The 25366-nt window shown below is 35.3% G+C and overlaps 1 protein-coding gene across 7 annotated transcripts in view; it reads left to right on the top strand.

Moving 5' to 3' along the window:
• CEP128 (centrosomal protein 128) overlaps nucleotides 1–25366 on the top strand; it is a 137160-nt gene that overhangs the window by 62754 nt on the left and 49040 nt on the right. For 6 of the 7 annotated variants that reach the window (XR_015702264.1, XM_087747440.1, XM_087747436.1 and 3 more), the window contains exons 17-18: nucleotides 581–640; nucleotides 2254–2446. Coding sequence is in view for 6 of the 7 variants with exons in the window: in XM_087747440.1 (XP_087603566.1) it covers nucleotides 581–640; nucleotides 2254–2446 (253 nt within the window). In the remaining variant the exon portion in view is untranslated. Of the gene's footprint in view, nucleotides 1–580; nucleotides 641–2253; nucleotides 2447–15311; nucleotides 15784–25366 lie in introns of those variants that run through there. The other variant, XM_087747442.1, reaches the window with a different exon arrangement.

Here is a 25366-nt window from a genome sequence, read left to right as displayed (position 1 = left end):
ACATTTATGTTGCACATAGCATTTCTGTAGATATAACAGTTCAATGACTGACAACAATTGGTCCTGCTACTTTTGGTTTATGTGCAGCCACTGTTGTTCTGCAGAATGGAGGAAAAAACAGTTGAATTGCTTTGAAGTTGGCATTTTCTTAAGAAATAGTCATTTTAAAGAAGAGTCTGATTATATTTGGAGATACTATGATATTTTCAAAAAAGGACATACAGTTTCAAACTGAGAATGTACACCTTGATGCAGAGATGTTCTGGGGATGTTCAAAATGCGTCATTGTAGTGATTCTTAGGAAAAAAACTATACAGATTCAGAATACAACTTACTATTATTGCAACTTAAGTTGCACCTTTAAACAAAATTTCTATCAGTGAGTTTGCATAATTTGTTTTTAAATATGATTCATTTCTGGTTAGAGTTGTATTAAACCGTTTACAAATATGATTTTCAAGCTGGATTTTTAGCAAAGAATATTTATTTGATGAATTTCCAGAAAGCGGGAAAGACTTTCTCCTTTCTGTGTCTAATTCCTGCTTTTATGCCTATTTCTTTCTCCCCTACTATTCCATAGGCAATATCATTTACACCAACGGTGCTGAATGATCCTCATCGCTGGTTAGCAGAAACAAAGGTAATAGTCAAACCTCCTAAAATTTTACTGAATAAGCTAATATCCAACACTTATAATCATTCAGTTGAAGATGTGTTTGAAAAGGCACTTAAAGGGGGAAAGGAAAAGTACAAAAGCATTCCTTTGGCAATAATTCTGATATTCCAGACTGTTATTTCAACTGATGGAATAATTTTCCAAATTTTGCTATCAAGAAGAAATAGCTGTCTCTATAACAAAATAAATAGCAATGTTGTTTTTACAAAAAATGAAGTAACTGCAGTGATAGCCTTTAGATCTGGTTCAATTATTTTCAGACAAGAAAAACATGAGAACATAGTCAGCAGGTTAAGTTTCTCTTACAAGGTTATAACAAGGGAAGAAATGATTTTAAATAAGGCTGTTATTTATTAAATCTGAAGGACATTAGATTCTTGGAAAATGAACTATTTTCCTTACCCCTTTGTTTGAAGCTTTTGAATCCAATCCTATAATGTGGGTGCACACATGCTTGAAAACTTCAGAGTAATGACTGGTAACTTATAACCCTTGCCTTTCATTTTGTAGCTTTCCTCCTGCTCCCCCAACTCACACATAAACACATTTCTTATTGAATATCTTTTAAAAGGAGTAAGTTTCTCATGATCAAAGTAGATCACGAGAAACTCAAGAAACTGTAGAAGACATGCAAAGACATGCTTTTTTTTTTTTTCCTTCATATAAATAGGTCAAAGCCACATGAGAATTGACTCAAGGAAAACTTGCAACTGTTTCAATGTAAGATAATTTAAGGTTATTGATGATGTATGGTCTATGTAAGATTTGTAGACCAAGAAAGACTGCTGCTATAGGTAGCAGAGATAAGATCAGAATCAAAAGAGAAATGTTATGCAGGAAGTGTTTTCTTCATTTTAAAAAAGTGACTGACATATTATTAAAAAGACCTTTCAAAGAGCACCAATAATCATTTGCATACATTTCTCACCTAAGTTTCTTTATCTGCTAGAGGGAAGTCTAGAATGAATGACTACGTAAAATCCCCCCCCCCCTTTTTTTTCTTTTGTTTTAAATAGGCAGTGTGAAAGTGTTCTCTTTTACTACTTCTGGATTTACTATATTGACCATGACCTATCTTATCTATGAGCTCTCTTTTCTTTTTCCTTTGCATGATCCTTAAATATTAACTTTTGCTGACCAGAAAGGATTGATGTCACTTTTTTTAGAATGGATAAATGCTTTAAATTCCTTCAACATAGAATAAAGAGAGAAAGGTATTCTGAAAGAGAGGAGTATCTCTTGGTGTCTATGTGTACACTAATTCAATGTGAATTTCTATACCTACCCTAGCAAGTTCATGCTCCCAATTAAAAAATAAAATAAGAAAAAAAAAAAAATCTGTGTATTTCTTCTTCACATACAATTATCAGCCAAGATATATCTGTCTTTTGAGACTCTTTGAAGGTCAACATATGTCCTCTTAATATATCTGAATGTCCTCTTTTGTTATTATTCTTATATATAATAGGTACAAATGAGTAATCTGTAACTCCAACGATAATTTGATCAGTTAACACTTACGTCCTCTTATTTTCATTAGATTTCTTTACTTTTTATTGTCCCCTTTTTTAATGTAGACTAAGCTTCAGTGGCTGTGCGAGGAGGTAAAGGAGAGGGAAAGGAAGGAAAAAAAGCTACAATGCTATTTACTGCAGAGCCGAGAACAGCTCAAGCATTTTACACAAATGAAGGAGGCTGAACATCAGCATCTCTTTAAGCAGATAGAAAAGCAAGAAAAACTTTTGGAAGAAGTTCACAGAGAAAAAAGAGGTATGTTGCTGGTTCCATTTTTATTAATAAAAGGAAGAAAGAATTTTAAAACTACTAATTATAATTCCTGTGGCACATTCAGATATATTTTATCAACTAGTTACTACAAACTCTAATTTGGTAACATGCTGGTGATAACCAAGAAAACAGTTAGATTTTTGTTTTCCCTTGCTGACAAAAAAGGCAGATGTAATCAACTACATTTTAACCCAGTACAATATCTGAATAACACATGAGTTTGCAACATGGGCAGTGGATATTTTTCAACTGTACCATCTGAGACATTCCACGACTGGGGCAAAGAGGAATTATACAAGAGTCTGAAGCAGCATTGGTAATGCTGCTTTTATCTGTCAAAAAGAAAGAGCCAAAACCAGTCCTGTGCAGTTACTCCCTCTTGCTTAAATTGTATGTACAAAGAACTTTGGCAAATTTTCTTCTCATCCCTTCTTCTATATTGCAAAATGGAGTAAGACAAGCTTTGGTTCTAATTAAAATGAATGACATTATATATGGAATAGCACATAAGCATAGTTTTCTACCTCTCTTGGTATGTAATTCTTACTCTGGAGTGTTGTGTGCCAGGCTTGGTGCTATCATCCGTAGCATCCATGCTTGTCACGAAGGGGAAATACTAATCAGATTTTACTGAGCATTGTAAAGTTCTGGTAGGGATGGACCTCACTGTCCCTAGCCAAGAGCCATTTTTTAGTCTCAGCTCAGGTACTTGTAGTTTGACTTTGAGCAGAATGCTTTTAGGAGTAGAGAAACATGATTTCATCATAAGCTTATTATTCTAGAGTCTCAGGAAGACAGGAAGATCTGTCTTTTGTCATTCTGCTTTTCATCTGTGTACAAGCTCATTTACACTGTGTTACTTGTAACTTAATTAAACACATTATTTTAATGAAGAGTATTTTTATAGTAAAGCGAGAGCATTATAGCAAACTATAAAAAAAACACATCAGGAAAATGTGGATAGCTGGGAATCTTACAGGTAAAGCTAGAAGGAATGTGATCAAAGGAAAAAGAGATGAAGGCAATGCATGAAAATGATCACTGAGAAAACAGGCTAATTGACACAGGGTACAGGGATCAGAATTTCCATATTGAAATAGATTCTTTGGTTCCACCTCTTTCATATAAGATTTTGTTGGAGGATTGAACTAAGCTTGAAAAAATGGTGAGGAGATTGTATTTTGATATCTACAAATGGCTGACACTAACCTGACCTATGAAGGTGTGGTGGTGTGTGTCCCCACCTGCCCTTCACTCATTCGCGACAGAAGGAGAATAAAGTACTACTGAAAGTCTGCGTGTAGGTAAACCTTGAGAACTATTAACATGCCTTATGGGCTGATATAGTCTATAAATAGAGCCGACTTGTCATGTGGTTTGCATCTTTTTATGTAATATGTTAGACAACTATTTCCATACCTCACTGTGTCATGGTATGGTCTTTCATTGTATTTTATTACCTCCATTTCCAAAGGAAGATGTCACCTCTCAGGTTTTCTTGTGTTTTCATTAAAAACTTTGTTCTGGCCTTCATTCAGGACTCAATATTGATGGGCTAATTTTTTTGTCAGACAGAATAAGTACTTTCTTTAATCATTTTGTTAGTAGTCACTTTGTATTTACATTGATGTAGACTCAGACTAGATGAGAGTAAACTTTTAAGTAAGTGTAGTTACAGCTTCTGGTAGCTGACTTAATTATTATTGAAAATGCTTTGTGAAATATTCTAACAAAACAATAGCAAAACAACATAGCAATAACAAATAAAAGCATTCTTGTAAATATTTTATAGAACAGTGCAGGTTATTTGCTTTACAAGAATACTAAGATCTTGTCAAGATTTTCTTCCTCCACTTACAAAGAACTTTGAAAGAGAACATGCTTTGAACTTCCAAGCTTGAAGGTTTCTATTGTTATCCTTCGTTTGTTTAAAATGATAGCGCCAAGACCCTGATATAATATTAATAGTGTTTTAGTGTTCTTATATTTGAATAATTATCTGCTAAGATGATCTCCCTGAGGCCTTATTTGCTTTTTTTTAATTTAAGTGCACAGGAAATAAAGCAAACTATATTTAGTTTTTAATTCTCTTATACCTAATTTGGTTTAGGCTTTGTGGAAAAATTCACAGCCTGCATTTAAATTTCAAGCTATAGACAAAGTTATCATGGGAAATTATTAAACTGAAAGAGTGGTAAAAAGTAATGCTCTTCACTGAGCACAAAAAATAGTATGTTAATCTTATAGCTTCCATTTATAAGGGCCATTCCTTTTCTTCCCTACAAATATGCTCAGTTCAATTTGTTACTTGACATATTACAATTTCTGTAATTCTAAGTAAATTATGTTCTTCTCTGTCTACTTCTAGAAGCGGATGCAAGTTAAACATAGGTAACGAAAAGGAAATAAGTTACATAGCTGTTTAAAGTTTTCTATGTAACACAAAACAGTAAACATGCTTTAAAATTCTGCCAAATACAGGATGGGAAATAGGACTTACAAAAAGATGACAGGATGCCAACAGTGCAGGCCAGTGTTAGGTTTAAGGCCTGGGGTCAGGATACATGCACAAGCTGAGGATCCAGAGCCACATAGGTATGAAGATAGCAGCAGATGAAGATAGATAACTTTGACTGCTGTTGGTATGTTTTCCCAAAACATCCTCCTTGCTGTCTTCACTTAAAAGTATTCATAAAAGATTTTTTTTTTATTTCTGATTTAAACAATTAATGGTAATGGAGTTTACTGTTTTATAGGGAAATACAGGGTCAGGAGTGTTCATAGGTAACTATCAAGCACCTTATTGGCTCTTTACACTCCACCTTTTTTCAATGAGATATAACTTAAAACCTGGGCATGTAAGGTGGTGGGGTTTTTGGGGGGTTTGTTTTTTGTTGGTGCTTTTTTTTTTCCTTTTTTTTTTTTTTTTGGACACTGCCACAAAAACAGTGTTGGAGGAGGAAAGTAGGTACTTCCATTTATAAAGCCAAATAATTATGTACACAATTAAGAGTAGTCTTTGTGTGTGCAAATTTATGATTCACTTCATCACATTCTAATTTGATTTAGATCTGATATTCAACAGGTTTTGTGAATACAGGTGAAGTTTTTATGATTTGGCCTGTTACCAGTGTATTTATTTAACTTTAGCAGCTGTGGTGTCACAGGCCGTCCAGTAGTAGGTCCTCTACTCTTAATAGTATTCAAGACTTTAGAACGTACATTTACTGAATGGATAGAGACAGGGAAATAAAATAAAACTGATATTTACTGCAGGTAATCTGAACCCAGCTTCCTGGTATTTCATTCATTTGATAAGGTAGCTGGTAGTTACCAAGTAAGTGACAGACGTAACAGAAGACATAGTATGGCTGTCATTTGTCTAGCATTCAACATGGGACTATGTACGAAATGACTAATGTAAATGTGATTAAATATAAGAACTATAAATTAGAGTAAGAAATATGCTACTCTGAGTGACAAAGGGGTAGTTATTGAAAGGGATAATTAATACTGTTTCATAGATGTTGGTCTGTAGAGTCACTTTTCTTCATGAGTGAGCTTAGTATGAAGAGTAGGAATACAATAATAAAACTTGGAGTCTTAGAAAATTTGGTGGCTTTGTTGGTACACAAAAGTGGAATAGCCTCGGGGTCATTTAATTTCATAGAATCATTAAGGTTGGAAAAAACCCTTAAGATCGAGTCCAACTGTTAACCTATCACTGCCAAGTCCATCTATACCATGTCCTCGAGCACCACGTCTACCCGTCTTTTAAATACCTCCAGGGGTGGAGACCACTTCCCTGGGCAGCCTGTTCCAATGCCTGACTACCCTTTTGGTGAAGAAGTTCTTCCTAATATCCAACCTAAACTTCCCCAGTGCAGCTTGAGGCCGTTTCCTCTCGTCCTATCGCTTGTTACTAGGGAGAAGAGATTGACCCCCACCTCACTACAACCTCCTTTCAGGTAGTTGTAGGGAGCAATAAGGTCTCCCCTCAGCCTCCTCTTCTCCAAACTAAACAACCCCAGCTCCCTCAGCTGCTCCTCATAAGACTTGTGCTCCAGATCCTCCACCAGCTTTGTTGCCCTTCTTTGGACATGCTCCAGCACCTCAATGTCTTTCTTGTAGTGAGGGGCCCAAAACTGAACACGGTACTCGAGGTGTGGCCTCACCAGTACTGAGTACAGGGGCACTATCACCTCCCTGGTCCTGCTGGCCACAATATTTCCGATGAAAGCCAGGATGCTAATGGCCTTCTTGGCCACCTGAGCACACTGCTGGCTCATGTTCAGGCGGCTGTCAACCAACACCCCCAGGTCCTTTTCTGCCAGGCAGCTCTCCAGCCGCTCCTTCCCAAGCCTGTAGTGTTGCATGGGGTTGTTGTGACCCAAGTGCAGGGCCTGTCACTTAGCCTTGTTGAATCTTATACAGTTGGCCCTGGCCCAATGACCCAGCCTTTCCAGGTCCCTCTGTAGGGCCTTCCTGCCCTCCAGCAGATCAACACTCCCACCCAACTTGGTGTCATCTGCAAACTTCCTGAGGGTACACTGAATCCCTTCATCCAGATCATCAATGAAGATATTGAACAGGACCGGCCCCAACACTGAGCCCTGGGGAACACCACTTGTGACTGGCCGCCAACTGGATTTGACTCCATTCACCACAACTCTCTGGGCTCGGCCATCCAGCCAGTTTTTAACCCAGCGCAGAGTGCGTTTATCCAAGCCGTGAGCATCATTTACCTGATGCCAAGGAAGGAAATTTTATGTATTAATTTTTAGCACTTTTTATTCCGATTTTGAATTTGAACCCAGAATTGGAAATTCATAATAATATTCACAAACTTTGTTCAAAGTTTTGAAATCTTTTTCTAATGCAGTAAGAAATAGTCAGGTTGACTTGGTATTCAATACAATTTTCTTGTGCCACTGAATTAAATGACAGCACGTGACAATTTATGCAAGAATAATGGACTTACAGCCTACATGTGGATTTAATTGGCTTGTTTCACGGTCATGTCGACATAGGTTGTTCTCTTTCATTTGAAAACTAAGGCCTTAATTACACCAGATCAGTTATTTTTTTGTAAGTTGGTAGAAGGTAGAGGAATAATAGAATGCATGCCTGTTAATGTGAGTTCTGAGTACTGTTATTCATGAAGTGATACATTTAAATGTTTATAAAGAGTTTTTTATTTTAAAAAAAATGTTGCAAGACAAAATATGGCTATTTACATTTCTTGGACAAATACTCTTACATGCTGAATGGAAAAGCCCAGGTTTAGTTATGATGCAATTAGTAGAATGTAAATATGTAAATAGTTTACTGCATGAATGGCTTGGACATGAAAATTGGAAAAGCTACTTTCCCAAAGGAGAAAAGAAAACACAGCTAATAGCATAAAAAAGGTGTTAAGCCAAAAGGAGAAAGTAATGTATCAAAATGATAGAAAATTTAAATTAAGGAGACAGAGAATGGTGGTTGGCTTTCGTGTTACTTAAACATGAAAAATGGAAGAAGTACTTACAGAATACTAAGACACTCAGTAAGGAAACGATGGGCAAAACCCAGGTGCAGGAATAAACCAAATGAAGGCAGAATGGGTTTACTCTAATTGATAATAAGACCCTGCACTCTTCTTCTAAACATCAAAGTATACTTGACAGTATTACTTAATAAAATGGATTTTCGGTCAAATTTGGTGCAAATGGATGAAAATATTTTCTGCTGCATTTGGAATCATGCAGATTTTAGATGGAACACTTTCTCAGAGAGACTGATTTTGTGACTATCTGTGGGTGTGTTTGAATGTCCCCACCAACACAAACCACTTGTCTGAGGACTTACTATAGTCTAAAAATACTCCCATAATTTAGAATCATAGAATCATTTAGATTGGAAAACACCTTTAAGGTCATCGAGTCCAATCGTTAACCTATCACTGCCAAGTCCACCACTAAACCATGTCCTCGAGCACCATGTCTACCCTTCTTTTAAGTACCTCCAGGGATGGAGACTCAACCACTTCCCTGGGCAGCCTGTTCCAATGCCTGACTACCCTTTTGGTGAAGAAGTTTTTTCTAATATCCAACCTAAACTTCCCCTGGCACAACTTGAGGCTATTTCCTCTTGTCCTATTGCTTATTACTTGGAAGAAGAGACTGACCCCCACCTCGCTACCACCTCCTTTCAGGTAGTTGGAGAGTGCAATAAGGTCTCCCCTCAGCTTCCCCTTCTCCAAACTAAACAACCCCAGCTCCCTCAGCTGCTCCTCATAAGACTTGCTCTCTAGACCCTTCACCAGCTTTGGTGCCCTTCTTTGGACATGCTCCAGCACCTCAATGTCTTTCTTGTAGTGAGGGGCCCAAAACTGAACACGGTACTCGAGGTGTGGCCTCACCAGTACTGAGTACAGGGGCACTATCACCTCCCTGGTCCTGCTGGCCACACTATTCCTGATACAAGCCAGGATGCTATTGGCCTCCTTGGCCACCTGAGCACACTGCTGGCTCATGTTCAGGTGGCTGTCAACCAACACCCCCAGGTCCTTTTCTGCCAGGCAGCTTTCCAGCCACTCTTCCCCAAGCCTGTAGCGTTGCATGGGGTTGTTGTGACCCAAGTGCAGGGCCTGTCACTTAGCCTTGATGAACCTCATGCAACTGGCGCTGGCCCATTGATCCAGCCTGTCCAGATCCCTCTGTAGGGCCTTCCTGCCCTCCAGCAGATCAACACTCCCACCCAACTTGGTGTCATCTGCAAACTTACTGAGGGTGTACTCGATCCCCTTGTCCAGATCATTGATAAAGATATTAAACGGGACTGGCCCCAACACTGAGCCCTGGGGAACACCACTTGTGACTGGCCACCAACTGGATTTAACTCCATTTACCACAACTCCTTGGGCCCGGCCCTTCAGACAGTTTTTTAAAAACTGCAAAGAGCACACCCGTCCAAGCCATGAGCAGCCAGTTTCTCCAGGAGAATGCAGTGTCAAAGGCCTTACTAAAGTCCAAGTAGACAACATCCACAGCCGTTTCCTCATCCACTAAGCAAGTCACCTTGTCATAGAAGGAGATCAGGTTAGTCAAGCAGGACCTGCCTTTCATAAACCCATGCTGACTGGGCCTGGTCACCATCCTGGAGAGCTGAGAAATTCAGAACTCTATGAATATTTATAAATACCTAAGAACGGAAGAGGATGTGCGTTCTGATTTCAGGGTTACAGATTCGTACTTTGGATACAGTTCACTACTTAACAAGTTATTTATCTAGTATGCCACCCAATGGGATATTTCAGTAAGTAACAATTTAGATAAAAATAAAAGTTTCTTAGATTTCTCTTCTTGAAGGGATTTGGATCTCATAATCAAATTGATTTTAACAGCATTGCACTGGGTATTCAATATTTTAACGAAGTGGACAAAGGTCTGAGGAAATAGAAGGTATAAATTCCAGTTTCTTAACTAAGTTTCATTTGCAGTCTGGAATCACTGAGCATGCTGAGGTGTTCTTACGGATCTGTTTCAAAATTAGTTCAGATCACAAGATGATGATGATGATGATGATGATTATTATTATTAAGAAATGTTTGAAGGTAGGAAAAATACTGTCTTCCTGAATTGCACCCAAGACCTGGCCCAAATTTCTTTACTTTATCCAATTCTATATGGTCTAGCCAGATGGGGTAGTCTGAAAATCTTATCATACAAATCAGAGAAAGTCTGTATTTGATGGTGGGAGCATCCATTGGTCTTGCAGACTTAGATTTGCTTTAGTTGCTGGTTAGTCAAAAGAAAGTATTAGCTCTTTCTTCTCATCAAGAGTAGAACATCAGCGTTTTTGGAAAACATAGTCAAGATGCTTGCTACAATTTTATTTTTATTTTCCACAGGGAAAATATTTCCGTTCATACCCAAACCCCTTAAATCTTTTACCATGTCCACTCCTTCTAAATTTTGTAATCAAACTGTATCTCATGCATAAATAATAGTAATTTATTTTCTCTTTGATGTATATCTGAATTCTTAATTTCTGATCATGAATGTTTTTAGCATTTTATGTTGCCAGCCTTATCTCAGAAGGATGGATTCAACTGCTTGGGAGCTATTATCTTGGAACATGTCATGTTTATTTCAAATACATGTCTTAACTAGGTGAATAGCATTGACTGTTTAGCTCAGGCCCTGGTCTTATTTACCTGTATGTGTTCCTTTCTTGATCTTTCCATCTCTGTATTTGTGAGACTTCACTAGCTTTGGCCGTATTTGTCAGTGTGCCAGACTATTTATAATCTTGAATTTCATTCTGAAGACAGCTAATTCTGTGTATATATAGTGCAGATAAGAGTAGCTGATTAAAAGACAAAGCAACATTAAGCTGTAGCAATCTTTTTTTGTTTGTTTGTTATTGCTGAAATCCCTTTAAAATATTACAGGTATGGTAATTTTGTCATAACTTTTTAATTGAGGGTGTTAAGATTATGTGGCTTTAGGTAACAGATAATTAAATGCTTTAATGTTTACCTTCTATGCAAAAGTATATATTTTTCTGTTACATTAAGGCTTGCTTATACTCTGGGAATGAATACAGAGAGGAAACAGTATAAATAGATTCTGGAACATAGCTCTTCCAAGAAAATCTATCTTGGAATATATTGAAATGTATAGAAGCTAGACATGGTGTGATATAGCAGCGAGATATGGAGTCTGCCCAGTTCTTTTGTTTCAGGATAATATACTGCTACTTCAGAGAAGACATGAATGGTCAACAAAGAAGCATTGTTTAGCAAAATAAGACCTGATGTATTTGGCAAGGCCACATCTGTTTTTTTGTTTTTTGTTTTTTTTTTTTTTTATAAAGTGATGTTAGTAAGGCTATAGTGATGTAAGAAGAGCAGGTGCATTGTTCTGATATACAGATCTTACACTGATTTAATTTATCTCAAAGATATAATATTCTGCAAACACTGTTTTACATAAAGTCCCAGACAATGCAAGCCATAGTCTGTACCGCTTCTCAGCATCTGCATTCTATAATCACACTTAAATTATTACATTTTTAGAATTGCTCTGATGTAGATTATACTGCTAAGTAAGGCTTAAGAAGGTAATGATTCTAGTCCTGAGCTACAATAGATTTACTTTAGATGCTTTTGTCAGAAGCACAAACCTGTGCCGGGCAAGTCTGTGGTGTTATGCTTTATGCATTATGTTTATCATTCATTTTGTTCTCATTCTAATTATGCTCATTGTAATCAGGAGTCAGAAGAAAGAATATTTTTTTGTGCGTTGTCTTAGATCTGAGGTTACAAAATTAAATTTCAGAAGACTTACGTTTTTAGCTGGTTTTAGTGATGGTGTCATCTCTGTTAATCATACAGCTACTAGTTTCATCACTTGTGAAGGTAATCAAGTATATTTTACAAAGATTTTGGTAAGTGATCTCTGAAGCAAGGCATCAATTTATTTTAATTTTGGGGGATTGGATTTTTTTTGTTAGGTTCTATCAGGATTATTTGTTATTTAGCTGTTGTGGAAAATATAGATTCAAAGAGCCTGTTACATTAAAGTCTATTCAAAATGCAGACAAAATCTTATCTTGCAAATTATATTTCTTTTTTTTTAAGCCAGTAAGTCCAATTTTTGTTTGAGCCTAGAACAGTAAAGCAGAAAGTGTAAAAGTTCAAAATACAGAGACAGTGCAGTACATTGAGTGCAAATACACTGACACTGAGCAATCTCTCTTGCTTAAATTGAAAAAAAGAAAAGTAGAAAATTGGGAACCAGTAAAAATCAGAATATTGCAAAATCTTTCTATTATGAACTATTATGTTAAATTTAATAGTGAAGTACAGATACTGTTTTGAATATAAATTTAAGCCTTGTTCTGCCCTTTCAGCTTTGTTTCTTTTATTCCCATTTGTTTTCTTTTTTTCATATATTACCTCATATTGTCCTTGTATGACAACACAGTCCTTTCTGTGGCAGCAAGAAACATCACAAGATATTTTAAGGTCCTGTCTTATTGAACAGTGAATGGGAATCTCAAGTATAGAAAATTATTTTTAAGCATACATAAGGGAAGGAATCTGAAGGGTTTCAGAGAAACTCTCCATAATACTTGTTTTTGATGGTGAGCTTCAAAATGCATAAAGTTGAAATATAATTACTATTCAAATAATTAATTTCTTCTTAATAGTGTTCTTGCCCTTTAAATAATGTTTGGTTTTTTCAATGTGATGGGGGAAGGAGGAGGGAGGACTTCTAAGTTATTTTAAACTTTGCCAAAATGAACCTGCATTCAGAGTCTTCAAGGAATGGAAATAAGCCCAAATCATTTGGAAATCTTACCCGGTGTTTTTTTTTGTATTGGAAAACTGGAAATATCAGTCTGGACATGCATTGCTCTAATTATCTAGTATTTTATGCAACTGTTTTTGTTTGCCATTATCTTTTTATGCACTCATAAAAATATGGCTGCCATTGTGAAAAAGTTAAGGTAAGAGATGGGATCAAACTGTAGCTAAGATGTTTTTAAGACTTCCTTTGATTTTTTTTTTTCTTTCTTTCTGAATCACATAGCTTAAATGCTTATCTGAAACTTATGTACAGGTTTATAGTTTAGAAAGCATGATGGGTCCTTTAAACATTAAATTGCTGAGTTTGTAGTGCACACTAATAGTAAGACTAAATTTATTAGTTTTATGTCTTAGTTTACCTACACAAACTGGAAACTAAATCAAAATTAACAAAAGTAACCAGGGGATGGGGATTTAACGTGTATTAAATAGTTAGAATATATGATTTAATCTTTTCTTCCTTTTGTGAATTATGACTTTTTTCTTTAAACCAAGCTGAAGAGCTGGTATTCTAAGAACTATTGGGGTTTTGGTTTTTTTACAGCTGTTGAAATGATGGCATAGGAGTGTCTATAATCACAGTTATACTGTAACAGTGCTTTAACACTACATAATAAAGAGAATCTTGCAAGCATCTGTACAACTTTATCAGAACTCCTTGGCTTAGCATGGAAGGCATTGTCACACTTTCAGGTTTTATAGTGTTTCCATACCAAATCAGTGTCACTGATATACAACTATTAAAAAAAAAAAAAACAACAACAAAACCAAACAAAAAACCAACCAAAAAACCAACACTGGCACTTTCAAGCTTGTGTCTTGAAGTTAATATTTTTCTGAGTAGTACATAACAGAAACATGCTGTCTATCATTCAGTCTTCATTAGGTAGAAATAACATTCCCAGGAAACTCTTTAATATCTGATAAGATGCTTGATTAATTAAATAATATGCTGTCTTACAGGAAATGAAACTGAACCAAGGGCTCTATAGTCCTCACACCTATTGCCATAGTCAAAGTTATTTTAGTCTAAAATACAGATGAATCATGTTGGAAGTTTGAGCAGAAATGAAAAGAAAGTTGCTATCTAAGATTTTTAATATAATAAAGCTCTTGAAATTAAAAAAGTATTTGAAATCTTGCATATTCCTATATTATATACTCAATATCTTTTAAAAATTAGAACTAATGTTATGTTTTTGCCTAGGATTTGTTAGGCTGTATTAGAATATGTATTTCAGTGTAGTTCGTTGATATGTTAACAGCTTTTATATCCTTTCAGCTGACATGCTATTTAAAACCCCTTTTTTTTCCTAAAGTGGGGGCTAATGATACTGTGTATTTGGAGAATTCAAATTTAAGTTCTATTTCACTACCAAAAAATTTTTCACTTTGAGAAGAGCTTCAGTCACCAGTAAAAGCAACTCTTAATGTTGACTGTATACAACAAAATAGTTTTAATTACAGAGTAGACATTACAAGAGAATCCTTGAAAAAAGGAAAACAAACTGTTTTTTTTTCCTATATAAAGATCAAATTAACTAAGTGGTTAACCTGATTGCATTATTTTCCTTCTAGTAGTTTAAATATGATAAATTGCTAGGTTCTAATCAATTTAATGAACATATTACTCTGATTAGCATCGTCAAGGTAACAACTGGCTGTATCTGAAATTCAGCTTTTGTTTCCTTTACTGTTTTGACTGAGTCTCCTTGGTTTTGGTTTTACAAAATGGGAACTGATTGGTACTTTTAAATGCTTCACAGATTTTGTAATTAAAAACATTTTTAAGGATTTCGCCTTTTGAGTCAAGCAAAGCAAGCAAATTAACTATACATTATCAATGATTAGAACAATAAGCTACAGTGTTTTTTTTCCAAATAACAAGTCTTTCTCTGTAATTTATTAAAAATCCACTTGTAATAATGGGCACTTAAATTTGATATATTTGAATCTTCTTTATTGGGGGCAAAGAGAGTCACAGTATTTTTCTTGTCTGGGTCTATTATGTCTTTAGGATAAGGTCATAACGTAATCTTGGGCATGATTTGCATACTTTTGCCTATTTTATAAAGGACTCCAGTTGCAGGTTATTAAGCACTGCTATTAAACATTATTGCTGTAAAATACTGTTTTCTTGCTGGACAGACACAATACCTGAGTAACAGAGATAAGGTGCTTGCTCCTGGTTATGTAAAAAAGAAAGGAGAACTAGGCATAAAGCTGGATCTCCTATTTCTCAGTCTAATTTCTTAATTCTAGACCACCTTTCTACTCTGAGAATTTTTTTTAATTACATTTGTATTGCAGTACTTATTTTCCAGTATTTGACCAGCATCTTTGTGCAACGTTATATACTGCCAGTATGTAAATCTCTGTTTAACAGAAAATATTTAAATGTAAATTTTATTCATCATGTTAATTCTTGCTTCACAATTCTAACACATTTAAGTATGATTTTGTTGTGGTTTTTTTGACTTTTTTTAGTATATCTGGTAAATTGAGATACCTGCCACTCAAGAAAGAAATGAAGTACAAGACCAAGAAAACGCATTCACTGAATATATATGTACTTCATGCATGTGTACATACTCCATCAATGTATGTTGTATATACTTCAGCTGCCTGGACAAAATGTTTGTCTTTCTGATTTTAATTACAGTTGATGTCTTCGCCATAAAACATTACTTTCTTGATTAGTTTTAAGCTCTAGGAACAGCATTTTCTGAAAAGAATGTTTGAGTGTTGTATGTATGGAAAAACTTTTCCATTTGCAAAGTCAAATGACCAGAAAGTAGCCCATTTCTTGCAAGGTACTATATCAAATAGAAAATCCTAATGAAAGCATTTTATTCTAATGCAATGTGCTTAGAGTCCATGGAGTGCATTTTTATTAAGGAAGAGTTCACAGGACAGAATTAATTTAGCACAATCTTGAGTATAATGCAAAAATTGTAAAATTGCCAAAATATTGTTTCATAATTTCAAAATCAGAAACAGAAGAAGCTACTGTTTTAAAAAATATAACAGAAACTTTTTGTCCCTCAATAGTAATATATGCCATGAAGAGCAGTAGGACTTTTTGTACAGTTCTTGTAGTTATGCCTTTGAAACGCATTCTTCAGCACAGTACTTTGGCTCCCATTACCTCATTAAGAAATGCTGTGACTTTCAAGGAGGTTGAGTTTAGAATGTTTCTCTTACCTCCGTCTTGAGGTGGGACAATGCCAAGGAGGCAGTATCATGGACAGTCAACCATATAGTTTGCAAATAACAGAAAAGGTGAATTTTGGTTCATTTCTTGGGAAAGGCACTGTGGTGGCTTTTAGCTCAAACAGCGATGGTTTCCAGAGACCTTGAGTAGAAGCACCCTCCCACAAAGTACTCCACTCCTGATGCTGTCAGTAAAAGTATCCTTTATAATTTTTAGCTACTGCTTAGTGGTGAAGTGTCTGAAGTAGTATCAAATAAAGGTGAAACCTTAGGATCTAAAGACTGTACTGCTTAGCCTGAATAGAATTCAATAGAATAGAATCATTATTCTGAATTTTGCCCTTCTTTCTTTTTCTCTTAGGTTGATTTTTCTTTTTCTTTTGAGGCATTCATAAAGATTTAATCCATGCGGAAAAGTGAGATTATCAATTTAAAGAGTTTGTGGCTGGCTTTATTACCCCTTTACAATCTCATTCCATATTAATTTCTTCTGTTAAGAGGTTGTTAAGAACTGGAAATAATCTAAAAGAGTAATTTTAAAATTCAAACAATTTTGAAGGAAAAATCTAACTTTACTTTTTTTGCTTACAAAGCAATGAAGCAAGCTTAACTGTTTACAGGAAAAAATGTAGGTAATATTTTACTTCAGAATATATAGACTCCCTTATTGAATTTATATATCAGTCTGATGCTGTCAGTGAACACAAGCATTTAATTGCATGAAGAACCGTTAAACTGAGTAGTTTCATTTAAGTCTCTGCCCTTCTATTTTGAGTTGTTGAACAAGGGTACATTAGCAAATGCATATGTAGAATCCAAGGAGAGGTATAGTGGGAACAGCAGTAGTATTAGTTAATTAAGAGAAGAGATTGGGGATATTTTGAGATAAGTAGGAAAAAAGAAAACTTCCTTGAAATTTCTAAAGAAAGAAGCTTTTTCATAATTATCACTGTTTTACAATTTATCAAGAGAGGAAATAGTAAAAAGTCTGTATAACTCAAACTGTCAGAGGCTAAGAAAGTCTTTTGCCTTTCAAGTCCTTGAATACATGCCCAGATCAGGCTAAGGAAGGAAGTGGGTTCTGTCATGATCTTAGAGCTGTCTGGTGATCCACAGTTTCCCTATCAAGTTCTTAATGAATATTACAGATTGCTATTTTTACCAGGAGCATATTTAAATTGACAGAGAGCTTAGTTTTTTAGACACCTTGCTTCTGTCAAGGCACGAGGCGTGTGATGGAATTTGGAGGAAGTTTGCATTGCATAGCTGCATGTCATCCTTGTTTTCGAGGAAGAAGGGACTTCCTTTTCCAAGGCTGTTGAGCTGATGCTTTTCAAGTGTATTAAAGGGATTATAAGTACGATGCACTATGTATTATTATTAAAGTGGCTTCTTAAGTAAGAGTGCAATGCAAATATTCTACTATATGCATGCTCATTCTTCTTAAAAGCTGGAGAAATTCTAATACTTCATTCTTGGACAATAAGGCTTATATACACAGACTAGTTTAATGACGTTGTACCGTGGACTTTTCATGTATTACAGTGAAACACGTGCTGCTAGGAAACAAGCAACAGAGCAACAACTTATTGCGAAAATATTTCAAATTTGAGAAGATCAAAATATTCTATCCTTCCTGATACATGTATTTTATATACAGTATGTATATAGCATAACATCTCCAGGCTGTCTTCTGACATTGTGGAAGATTTCATTGTGAGGGCAATAAAAACTGGAAACCTCCTAAATTTCTCTTTTGGCTGTTTTAAAAATGACACTATTTTAAAATCTAATGTCTTTACTGTACACTGCAACTGGAACGCCTATTTTGATCTGATCTTGAAACACTTCAGATTCTGATTTCTAAAACAGCTTGATTAAATAAGAAGAATTCTTTTGCAGTCTTTCTGTAATCAACAGATTGCGCTTGTTATGTGGAAGGAAATTTTGATTTCCAAAGAATTATTTACAATAAAACCAGTATTATTACTACTAAATGATGAAAATTTTCATCCTTACCGTGACTGAGAATCAATGGTATGACTATACAGGTCATTCAGCTATACGACTATGCATTTTTCGTGTGCTAACCTGTTGTTATCATAAGAATGGGAGTTAATGTAAAATATTTTTAGTTCACAAAGTTAGAATTTCTTATTTCCTTAAATGGTGCTCTACGGAATAAGTATGATTTAATTTCAGCATTTCATTTGTTGCTACTCATCTTGTATAGTTTTTTAAATTAATTTCTCTTTTTGTTGATTAGGAAGTAAATACTGTAATTTGATGATGATTTGCTAGCTTGTAATAATCCAACTTACATGAGTAGTACCATTACAATATTGGTCAGATCTAGGAACCACTTATGCTGCATCTGGGTTTGGAAGAAATGTCAGTAATCATAGTGTCAGTTCACTGATATAGGTACCAGCTGTAATCAGGGCATTTTCACAGAGCTGTAGAAGTGGTGTGTAGTCATCAGAAGCTGTGTAGCTTCTTCCTCCATCTGAATCACCAATATTACTGCGCAATTTTAGGTCTCCAGGTCAAGACAAAGCAGTGTCGGGTCTCTTGTACCTTAAAATTTGTTGCGTACGTTCTGTTTTCTTCTGATGTAGTGAATGTGTAGACTGGCTGCAAGCTGCACATCTGACATTATCCTTTTGCCTGAGCCTTGCTCTTAATCTGGCGCCTGTAAGAGACAACTCTATTTTCTTGAATTAAGTAAATTGTTTTAAAGACTTTGTTTGCACTGTCTAGCAGAGCAAACAAGATCCAACAGAGTTTATTCCAGAAGGAGTTCTAATACTGTTATCCTTCAGCCTAAGTATACCAGTTTGCTAGTATATAAAATACCCATCAAGACAGCAGCAGGACAGGCATTTACAAGATATGATAGAAGTTCTTATTCAACGGGGAAAAAAATCTCAATAATTGATAAAGTTAGTCCTTTGGGACTCCGAGGATCAAATGTGTATACGAGAAGAACAGTTGTGTATTGCACTGTGACATTATACTATGTGTAAAGAGCAGGGCTGGAAAAGATGCTGTCAGAAAGCTTAATAGAGAAACCTAGCATGATTAATTTCAAAGATTATTTTGAAACTGCAAGTTGTCTATGATTTATATTTTATTTTCATTATTAATTCTGTAGATTGTCATACAGAAAAAAAAATCTCGTCCTTATGTTGAGTAAAAGACCTTTTGAAATAAACATGCTGGCAGCGAAAACGTAATGTTGCAGCAAAGTAAAATTATACTAGACAAAGGGGAAAAATTATAGAGACCACAGAAAAGGATACAAACTTTTGGGTAAGAGGTATAAAACAGTTCCTGAAAAGCAAAACCAGCTTTTCATTTTGGTTATTTTCTTGTTTTCTGAAAAAAGTTTAGAACCATATTTTCACAGTGCAAAACTGTGAATTATTTTAGAGCTAGAGCTTAAAGCTTTACTTTTAGGTTCAGGAGCTTTAATTTGCTGTCATTATGTTTTGTCTTATGCACCATAAAAAATACAAGGGAAGAGAAATTTAGCCATTTATTAAGATTGCTAAATGATGTAAAAATCTTACATAAATAGTATGAATTTTGAACACTGGGCGCACGTTCTAAGAGACTAGTTTTCTGTATAGAGTTCTCAAGAGGCATGAGCAGATCAATGCACATTTTAACCTATGTCTCATAACAGTTATACCCTTCAGGGGCATATCCAATGAAGCACATTTACTATTTGCTTGGTACCTCTCCATTCCTGACACTGTTGAGAATTCATTCCTAACCTGGGAGATGATGCCCCAGCCATTGAAAGCACTTTCTAGGTTTCTGTTTGTCAACATACTTTATAAAGTGTGCTACAAGAGGCATTTGTTGTAAAAACCATATCAAACATTTTACCAGCTTTGCAAACTTCAGTTTGTTCTTAGCATTTTGTTGAGACTAAACAGACATGCAGCTATGAGGTACAAGAATTAGGTGTGTAGGATATACAATGTGTTCTCCCATTTACAGTGGCATTTTTGTGGGATTCTGACAGAGTCATTTTGCCACTTCTTTGCTAAATGTTAATTGAATGTCTCTACCTGTAGAAATTATGTAGTGTTGGGAGAATGGGATAAGCAATTCTATAATAAACATAACTCATAAAAAATAAAATTTTATAATACGTTTATCATACTGCTCGTACTGGATGTTCATTTCTCCATGTAATATCCATTCTGAGACTAATACCCTTTTACCTTTTTACTCAGTGAAAACAGCAGTGTAAATTTGGTTTTGTTGCGATCAGTCTCTAGGAATTAGATTGATCAGAAATAAAAAGTCAAGTGTCAGTTGAAAATGGCATATACTTCACTGCACAAGAGAAAAACAAAGCTCTGGTGTTGCTATTCAGTTTGTTAAATTGGGAAAAAAATTCAATTTGTGTTTATATCCCTTGTGCATGAGAAGCAATGGCTAACTTAAATGTTGAATAGCATTCTCTTCTTGATATTCTTTTCTCATTTAAAGTATGGGAGATTTTTTCCTCAAATCTATGTATTAAGTGTTTTTCTCTGAAAAATTTACTGGAATTGTTATACTGTAGATTTTTGCATGTGGCTACATGAAGGGAATAGTAAGTTATTGCATTTAGATATTAGAATTTTCAAAATAGGGTTTTAGATATTAAATGAAATGTTGCCAGTCACTGAAAGTTAAAATGTTTACCAGCTGAGTCTCATTTATATATCTTCAGTTACCGTGGGACAGTACAACAGGATTGTCCCACCAAGGAAGAAACTCAAAGCCTAACTACAGCTGTGAAAATTAGGAATAAGGGTTACTATTGTGGCTTTCTTTGTACGTGCCAGCTTACAGTTTCTTGCTTCTTCCTCTAAAGCATGCGTGGGGAGATGGGGTGTTATCTGTTAGTTGCGTTATATTGTGGTTTCTAATACCCGTCTAATTACAAAGAAAGAACTTCTGTAAATTTGGGGAACTTCTCTGTTTGCAGTGAGGCACACTGACCTCTGTGTGTGTGTATACTCGGTTGCAGTAAATGTTTTCTTACAAGCTGTTTGGGTCTTAGTGATACATAGGGCCACCTAGTAAAATTAAAAGCTTTCTTACAGCATTTATCAAGGACTGAATCCCACAGAGCTATAACATTTTTGTGTGCTTTACTCTTCTGACAGTTTATTAAAATGCCCAAGCTGCTAAAAGATCCCTTTTTTCTGAGACTGGTAGGGCAACTTAATTTCAGGACCAGTATCTTTCAGCTTCCTATGTTATCTGCTGTCTTTTGCTGTGAACGTTGCAAATGGATTGTTTAGCTCTGATCTTCAAACGGCCCTATTAGGAAATACACTTCTAAGCTCCAAAGAATTACTCATCTCAAGTAACAAGTGTCCTCAGCTAGAAAAGCTTTCTGTTTTGTAGCTGACAGCCTCCTTCAGTTTGCCCAGTTACTTCAATTCAAATGAATTGTACTAGCTGGTTCAAAAAACTTGATACCCTTAATCTTTGACCCTTCCTTAGCTGTTAGGTCCAAGATCAGTTCTGTGTATTTTTGCATTAAGATATTCAGCTGCCTTTCAGATGTAGCCAAAAGGAAATTTGCTGATATACATAAATATGGTTGGGATGATAAACATCAAAAAAAGAAAAGCCTAGGATATTAAGACAGAGAACTCACTGAAGAAAGTGGCATTCAATTTCCTGTTTTGTCATTTATATATGCCATACCATAATTTTTATGTAGCTGCTATGCCCATAAACATATCAACATAATTTTCTAAAACAAGAAATGACAAATTATCTTTTCAAGCTTGCACTTGGTGAATGAAAACAAATTAAGTTTCAATTTCTTTCTGTATACTCCTGGAAGATTTTATTCATCATCAGAAAGGAAATGTTTCTCTATTCAGGAGAGAATTGTAACAATTATATATTGTGTGCAGTGACAAAACAGAATGTTCAACTGTATTTTCTGTTTAAAATGTCAACTATTCTGAAGACCTCACTTTGAGAACATTTCTTACTACATTTTGTTTTATGTAATGCCGATTTTTTTTTTTCTTGCCTTTTGTTTTCTTTCTAGGTTATTTAATAGGGTTTCTAATCAAAACTATAGGAGAAAAAGCCATTGGTCAGTTAGCTTGGGTAGATCTGTGCTACAGACAGAGATGTGATTATAGCTGTCACACGCAAATCCAAAATAATCATGAGTTAGTGGGTCAGACTGCAGTTTCCCATTCAACAGAGCCATTTAATGTCACTGCAGACAAAAGACTAAATTCTTGCTTCTATTTCTCTCACTCCCATCTGTGCTACTTGCTCCTTCCCTTGTTTCATGTCTGCTCCTTGTTCAACCCCTCTATGACTATAGTTTACTCACTATTAGCCACATAGGACTATCTGTGGTTTTTGCCAGTATACTCTGTTCTCATTGTAATGAAATAAATTGACCCTTGAGGAGGCTCAGGTCCAATATTTTTGCCAGGAAAAAGTAAGCAAGAGCAATGCACAACCAAAGGCAGGGAGCAAAGAGACCTCCATGCCTTTTAGCAAATGCAATCTGCAAATGCAATCTATGATGTCACCTGACCACATCTGGTGGAACCGGAGCACTTAGTGCTAGCACCATGTCAGCTGGGGTTGCACTAGCTTCTGTGGGACCTGAAGTAGGATTAATTACACAGTCATTAGTACCCAAACTAGCTTATTTGAAGCTAACTCTTTTAAGTAAAGAACTTCACTGTAGTATAAATGTATTATTAGACTGTTAGGGTAAAAGTTTGCTGGCTTTTCAGTCTCTTGTAAAACTTGAGGTGTTTACCTGCTAGCATTGTAGGTTAGATTTTCTAAAAAAAAAAATTTGTTCTCAAGATTTACTTATAATAGGAACATTTTTGCCTGCATTCCGGCAGGGGTTGTAAATGTTACTGCTGCATGAATAATCAACACCTATATACATGACAACAGTTGAATCTCATAGTAGAATCAAGTCATTATTGAAACACTGGCATTTAAGGCCTTAGAAGCATTGATAATCTTTACAAAATGCTTAATGGCAGTAATTCAGCAAGGAAATGGTATCTGCACCTGCTTACAATTGAGTGATTCACAGGTCAACAACAGGTTGTTGAATGGAAAGGCAAAAACTTAACATACATTTATTCACATCCGCTGGTCTGGACCTTTATGTGGTTTATGGAAGATCGTATTTATCCTGTCATGGATGATAGAATTCTATAGAAACTGTGATTAAATCTATTTAAAAAAAGAGTGGCTACATCTACCCAGAGACAAGCTTGATATCATTGTGATTAGTGCTCTTCAGGATTGTACCAAACCCAAGTATAAGATATGGACTTTCTTTGAAGTGCTGTCATTTATCTTGACTGATATTTTTCATCTAGAGATTCTGCTTCTCACATGCTGTCAAATTCACATTCATGCAAACTTGTAGAAGAAAAAGCAGTTACTTATCAGACTATTTTAGAGATTATGTCAATATGGGTTCTAACAACTATTTACTAACTGGATTTACAGCATCTTCAGCTAGCATACTTTTGAAACAATGAAAATATCCTATTTAAACCTTTGCAGGGACAGAAATCATGAGTGAGATCAGACTTACATGAAGCAAATGTGTGCTGACCCAAAAAAATGCTATCTTCAAAAAAAGGTGAAAAAGCCACAGAACCCAAAATGACCAGTAACTGCTGGTTACTATTGCAAGTTACTGTTCTTCTCTCCTGTACAGTGAATCTGGTAGACCAATGTCAAAGGCCTCTCTTCTAGCACAATGTGTTCTATTCGGCCTTTTGTTCAATTACTCCAGCCAATGACTTACTTTTGTATTTCAGTCACCAGCTGCTACTGAGTAGATGGTTGCAAAAAGCCAATGAAGCAGGTTGTTTCCCATTCACATCAGCATTTTCATTGTGATTTGTGTTTTCTTTGAGTTTCTTGAGTGTCAAAATAATTTCTAAATTCAGTGGATCTCAACAATCTCCTCAATTATCTTTATTTTTAGGGGGTTTAATCTTATTTTTTCCTCATAAGAAACTCTGCATAGTTATAACTGAAAAGAGACTTCTGTGATTGTAGTCAAGCCGTGCCAATCTAAGGATAATATAAAAAAAGAGTTGGAGTCTTTATATTTTGATAGATGTTTCAGTAAATAGTAGCTAAAAGAAAAGCATTGCAACATACTTCGAATCAAGTGTTTCTTTTCAAATACCAAGTGTATGTGTGTTAACGAGTTCTCTTTGGGATATGTATCTTTAATAATAAGGAAGATGAAGTTTGAAACTCCTTTCTCTGGTACTGAAATTCAAATAATATTTTAATTATTACATTTAATGGTACTAAGAATTTTGTTTGCCATGAAGAAAGTTCATCTTGTACTTAAAAAATTCTGTCTTTTTACCTGCGAGTAGAAGACATAGCCCAGAAGCTACAATGACTAGAAGAATTTCACAGTTGTTATTGTCTGAGGTTAGGATTTTGTGTTGATTGGAAGTGTTGAAGTGCAGTTACAGGACAATGTTGCTTAGTTCATCTAAGAGGAGGGCATAGGCAGTAACAACGCTGTTTTTTCCTGCTATATTTTGTCAGTTTTTCATCCTTAACTTGAGCATTTTAAATGGAAAAAAATGTGATATTGACACTTTGGCCTCCTGGTTCATTTAATCACTGGCATCTTTATTAAGATTGCTCCGATGACTACTGACATATAATTTTACACAGGACATAAAGAATGTTACAAGATGGGAGTGGCTCACAATTTTTTTTTTTTTTTATTGTTTAAATCATTGATTTAAGGATAGATTCAACAAATGACTGTATAACTTGTTTTTAATCTTCACAGCAACCTTCTAGTTACTGCAGATGGATGTAGATTTGTAAGTAGATATTTGATTTCTAATCAGGAAATGACAGCATCCTGAAACTCCAAACTGTTGTCAAAACAGCCAACCAAGTTATTAATTAAAAATAATTGAAAAAAATTAAATTTTGGCAACTGCATTCTTATGTGGTATGTCCCATTTTAATTTTCATGGCAGAAGCCATGCCTTCCAGATAAACTTTTGCTTTACTGGATCAATTTTTCATGTTTTTGTTCAGGTTTTTTTTTTTCATTGTACCATTCTTGACATCTGTAGTTCTTGTTTTCAGACAAGAAAATTCTTCTTTCTGTTTAAATTATTAATTTTTTGTGAAATATATATTAAAATAAGATTTTAAGAAATCATTAAATAGAGGCGTAAAGAGAACTTTAGCCCATAGTGGTTTTCTCTGTCAGTAGAATCATGGTTTAGTAAAGGCTTCAAATAAGAAAAGCT

Source organism: Nipponia nippon, unplaced genomic scaffold (genome assembly GCF_047370975.1).
Source record: "Nipponia nippon isolate SJK-2023a ecotype South Korea unplaced genomic scaffold, ASM4737097v1 scaffold_11, whole genome shotgun sequence".
NCBI classification, from domain to species: Eukaryota; Metazoa; Chordata; class Aves; order Pelecaniformes; family Threskiornithidae; genus Nipponia; species Nipponia nippon.
The sequence above is the reverse complement of the archived record's forward strand: the minus strand, read 5'-3'. Positions and strand labels throughout refer to the sequence as shown.